This window comes from Salmo trutta, chromosome 13, assembly GCF_901001165.1.
Source record: "Salmo trutta chromosome 13, fSalTru1.1, whole genome shotgun sequence".
Taxonomy (NCBI): domain Eukaryota; kingdom Metazoa; phylum Chordata; class Actinopteri; order Salmoniformes; family Salmonidae; genus Salmo; species Salmo trutta.
The window spans coordinates 64,220,068-64,225,415 of NC_042969.1; the positions used below are offsets into that span (position 1 = coordinate 64,220,068).

The window sequence follows — 5,348 nt, forward strand, 5'->3', positions numbered from 1 at the left end:
GCTTGTAGAACTTTTTCAATAATAAATTTGCAAATATTGTATAATCCAGGTGTGCTAAGCTCTTAGAGACTTATCCAGAAAGACTCACAGCTGTAATCGCTGCCAAAAGTGATTCTAACATGTATTGACTCAGGGGTGTGAATACTTACATAAATGAGATATTTCTGGATTTAATTTTCAATAAATTTGCTAACATTTATAAAAACATGTTTTCACTTTGTCATTATGGGATAATGTGTGTAGATGGGTAAGAAAAACAATCTACAAAATGTGGAATAAGTCAAAGGGTATGAATACTTTCTGAAGGCACTGTACAATTTCTGCTCGAGTAATGTCAGTAACAAATTCTTGAGATTGCCCCTTTACCTACATAAACTTGGCATAGGGCTATTGATTCAGTTTTTGGAGAGACTATACCATACAAAAATGAATAAAAACAATTAAATTATTACATTTTTATTTGCACTTGTTTATAAGGAAAGACTCATTATGAAGAAAAATATAAATTAAGGGGTTAAATTAACTATTAATAATAAAATATGGCTTCATAAATATGGTGAAATGGCACACTGGGTAAAAAGGCAGGGTCAAACCCATATGAATTACTTGAGTAGAAGTTGACTCACAAAAATAACTTCATTCAATTGTTCATAAGCAAACATCACATTCAAGTGGTGCACGCGCATGATCGCAGCAAAAAGCCCGGGCAAGATAGCTATACACTGTCAGGGCCTTGACAAACTTAGCAGTGAGTGATGACCATGAAAAAACACAAGACTGATGGCTATAGCTATACTCAACAAGTATATTATTCTTCTGGCTTTATCTAGCTCCATTTGTGATATTTTACCTTGCCTCGATGGCTTGCTAGGTAATCAATCCTCTGATGTAGACGTTAACCATCGGATCACGTGTTTATTAACTTGCACAAGCTGCATTTGCTGTTGCATGGGTCAATATAATGATTGAAAATGGTTTGTCAGTGTTTGCCAAAACTCATAATATGAAGTGAAAAACTGGGCAATACCTGACAAGCCTCAAACTTGTTTTGTAAACTAAAGAAATACAGAGCATCTCAATGTTTGAGTTCAGGTTTCGATCAACCTCCCGCTAAAGCATCTTGCAACAGGTCATACATCCAGCAATCGACACCCAGAAGCAAATCAGCTGTCACGAGAGACTATACATCCAGTAGTTGTACGTAGGGCAGGAAAAAAGCTATTCTGTTCAGTTAAATAATTATCTTCAAATAAACAGAGGCTGGAAATAAGAAGGGATCCATTGGTATTAGAAATAGCAGTCTCTTTAATGAAGGGTTTGCAGTTTGTGTGGCAACGGTGGTGGTAAGATAGTGTATGTATGTAGTCCTATAGTGCTCTGTGTGAAGGCTATTCCAGCCTCTCGTCTCCCTCTTCCACATCCTTCAGACTGAGCACCTCCAGGGAACCTTTACCTTTCGTCTCACAGCGGATCAACTCATCTATCTCCCTGAAGCAGCCCGGGTCCACCAGACATACCTGGAGGATGGAGGGAGGGGGAGAGAAATATATATATAGACAGAGGGGGGAGGGAGAGAGTGGTTGTTGTTGCATCACTTGAACTATTTACTACTCATTGCGTATACAGTGTATTACATATTCGTTTGGATGTCTAGATAAAATATAACAATTTTAGTTAAGAGCAGGGGTGTCAAACTCATTCCATGGAGGACCTAGTGTCTACATGTTTTTTTCCTTTCAATTAAGACCTAAACAACCAGGCGAGGGGAGCTCTTCACTAATTAGTGACCTCAATTCATCAATCAAGTACAAGGGAAGAGCGAAAACCTGCAGACACTCAGCCCAGCATGGAATGACATTGACACATGTGCTTAAGAGACACACGGTGTAGGACAGTATAGACCAGAGGGATCTGTCTCTCACCATCTCTAGCTGGTCGTCAAAGTCTTCACTTTCCACCACCTTGAGGAGGGGTTTGAGTTTCTCCTTCAGCCTCTTGCCGTCCTTGGCCGGCAGGACCAGCCTCAGCCTCATGTGGGCCCTCTGGATCTCTATGGAATCCTTCAGCTGCCTGATCACCTCCAGAGCCTAGAAACAAACAAACAGCTGTTAGATTCATTGGCATTAGCATGACAAAGACTGTCATTTGTTGGTACGTACTAAAGGCCATCCATGCAAGTATTCTGGTTTATGTAGCTAAACAACATACAGGTTCATCATGTTTGATATGAGAGATCAAACTCTTCACATTTGAAGGGAATAATTTATGGCTAAATCTTGCCACTGCTTGTACACACAGTATGCACAGTGAGTGAGCATTAAAAACAAAGCCGTTCATTCATGTTTCCTTGCCAATATTAAAATAAGGAAAATGTCTAGACTCCAGTGTACTGTGGCAACAACACTGTGTCCCAGCCCTACCTGCTGCTTGGTGCTCTTGTTGGCCTTGACAGAGTAGTGGATATCCTTCATGGCCCTCTCTATGAGGTTGACTGTGTATGGTCGCTTGGTCTCTGGGTTCACACACTTCTCCGCCACGATGGTTGCAATGTCTCTGAAACTCGTCTCTAACTGGCTCTGCCTCTCCTTATCTGAAACCTGGAGTTCTCCTTTAGCTAAAATCTGACCGACAAATAAAAAGACATACAGAATAGGCAAATATCACAGCAATACATAATGTTGAATGAATGTGTGTAATATTAGTTACTGGTGTTTGTATTTGTCAATGTATTTACTTGTTTGCATATCTCTGTCAGGTCATCTGTTCCAAAGGCTTTTGACAGATCATCTTTCTTGGCAACCTGACCCTTGGAAACATTATTGAAAACAGAACTGGTCTGCAACACTTCATCCAGGTCCTTCTCTCTGTGTAATTGGCAAATGGAAATGGCATGGAGATGTATTAAGTGTTTACATTCAGTTTTGCTATCGCTGTCTCCTAATCCTGTTCTTCCTAATTCTTGCCCTAGCACTACACACCTGATTCTTCTAATCAAAGGTGTAACAATGAGTTGGTTAGTGGAATCAGATTAATAGTGCTAGGGCAAAAATGTGCACTCCTTTGGGTCCCCAGGACCAGGATGGAAGCACTGTGCTAAATGTTTTCAATACCCAAAACCAAATATTGTATGAACTCTGACCAGTTACTGGATTTGGTTCTGGGGGAGGTCGATGGGGTGTCCCATTTTGTTTTATTCAAAAGATGCCAGGTGTAGGCACTTCAAAAGTCCAACGAATCAGTGAAGCAAAACACATGGCACAGACTGTTCCTCAGATCCTCATTATTCCACAGCCTCTCGACACTTGGTAAGAATATGATACAAGGCCAGTGATCAGTCATGGCTTTCCCCCCCGAAACAGCACAATTTGTTTATATACATATTTAGTTACATTCGGAGCTTATTATAAATACATAAAATATGAAAACATACTACCATTAGTCTGACATACTCATAGTGTTTGATATGTGCCTCAGTGGGTATCAAACAGATCTAGCTAGCCATTATAGCTAGCTAGCCACATTCCTTAAACACTCACGCTCCAGATCTCCAGCTCATCACTTTATTTTTGTAGCAGGCGATTTCAAATCGTTTTCCTCCCTTTTTCATCCTCACCACCGCCACATTTGTGAGTCGGATCTGGTTTGTTGGTGTAAATATAGACATATTTCTGCTTTACAAAACAGGGTAATCTGCCAGTAAAGCGATACAATTATTGCGGCGTTGGTGTGCTATGAGTTTCACAACAATTCCGCCGGACTGAAACACATACTAGGTAAAAAGGTTCCGACTTTTTGATGATCTTCTTCGATGAGGTTTAATGTTACATTACCGTCACCTACTACACTGGAGTACAACTCCCTTATACTTCACTTGAAAAATAAACAAACAAATACCCTACCATCTAACTTTACCCTCACAAAAAAATACAAAAATAACACCACCCTACTCCACTATTTAAATCTATTTAGTCCTACCTCATGCCAACAACCTGAAAGGATGGGACATCACCACTTAACACACCCTGTAACTCTTCTGATGTCAAGTCTCGCACACTCAAATACTTCTCTGCAGCTGCCACCACAGCTTCTGCGACTTACGTTCTCTCCCTGCAGTACAGTTGATAACCATTGCTATAAATGCTAAACATCTAATTTTACTGAAACATATCACTTGTTGGCCTATCCCTCTGTACTGGTACAGGTCTACTACTCACACCACTCCTCTCAGTATTTCTCCCCCTTGACCAATATTCCTCTACTTCCTTCACTGCCTCAGCATATGACAACTTCTGCACTACTCTAACCCTGAAAACCTCAACCTGCCTCTCGCACTGGACATTTCTGATCCCCAGCCCCATGGGCACCCCTACAATTAACACATACAGTACCACTACTTTTCCCAATGCTACACATTCCTTTGTCTCATGCCCTTCTGCACACTTCTCACACCTAGAAACCTCCCTCCTACACACTGCTGCCACATGCCCCTAAGCTTGACACCTGCAACAACGTAATGTATTCGGTACAAAAGCTCATACAGGAAAACTTATATCCTAACATCACTTTGTCAGGCAAATACTCAACATCAAAACTCAAAAGAACAGACAATGACTCTTCTGTTTCACCACCCTGTCTGTGTCGCACCAAACGACAAGCATCACAAACACCGGGAATCTTCCCCTTCAGCTCGTCGACTAACATTTACTGCTACCCCAGTAACCATGCCTTTCAATGGCGCCCTTTTATTGAGAGCGAAACAATTCACATTTCTTGCCCCCATTTGTTTAACGCCGAGTTCCTTCTCCCTCTGATCAGCAGAAACAAACAATTATCATAAGACCACTTCTGGTTACCCTCACCAATTCCACAGTACCCAACTATATTTCACCCACCCTGAAACCACAAATGGATCAGCCAAAAGGCAAGGGTCCACTTTTTCAAAAAACTTTACTCCTACTGTCAGACTTTATTCTGACCCTCGATGCAAGCCTCGGGCTCCGAGAACTTCACCACACCTACCACCTCTGATACTTCGCACTCATTCACTTCCATTTCTCCTCCCTCCTTCAGCTCACTCTGCTTACACTTTCTACCATTCTTCTTTAACATACATCTCCCTTTTTCCAGCCATTTTTAAGACTCAAGCTCACCATCTTCCTCCCTTTCTCTCTTAGACCTCCTCTGCCTCTTTTCCCCTCCACTCCACCTCCATATTCCAAGTACACGTCTCCTAATGATAATACTGCACTTCTCCTGACATATCTTGTTCTTGCTTTCTCAAGGGACGCCATTTAACCGGCTGTCACAATCAGCACTAACCTCTCGGGATGTAGTGCTCAATAGTGCAT

The 5,348-nt window shown here is 41.5% G+C and overlaps 1 protein-coding gene across 1 annotated transcript; it reads right to left on the reverse strand.

Annotated features, from left to right (window-relative positions):
* Nucleotides 1-443: 443 nt before the first annotated feature.
* On the reverse strand, nucleotides 444-3,769 carry LOC115206304 (ribosome maturation protein SBDS). The gene is made up of 5 exons (XM_029773092.1): nucleotides 3,537-3,769; nucleotides 2,735-2,864; nucleotides 2,421-2,621; nucleotides 1,923-2,087; nucleotides 444-1,517 (listed from the first exon to the last, which is right to left on the reverse strand). Exons 1-5 carry the CDS (start codon nucleotides 3,662-3,664, stop codon nucleotides 1,389-1,391), a joined length of 753 nt encoding a protein of 250 aa, XP_029628952.1. The 5' UTR covers nucleotides 3,665-3,769; the 3' UTR covers nucleotides 444-1,388.
* Between the last annotated feature and the right edge of the window lie 1,579 nt (nucleotides 3,770-5,348).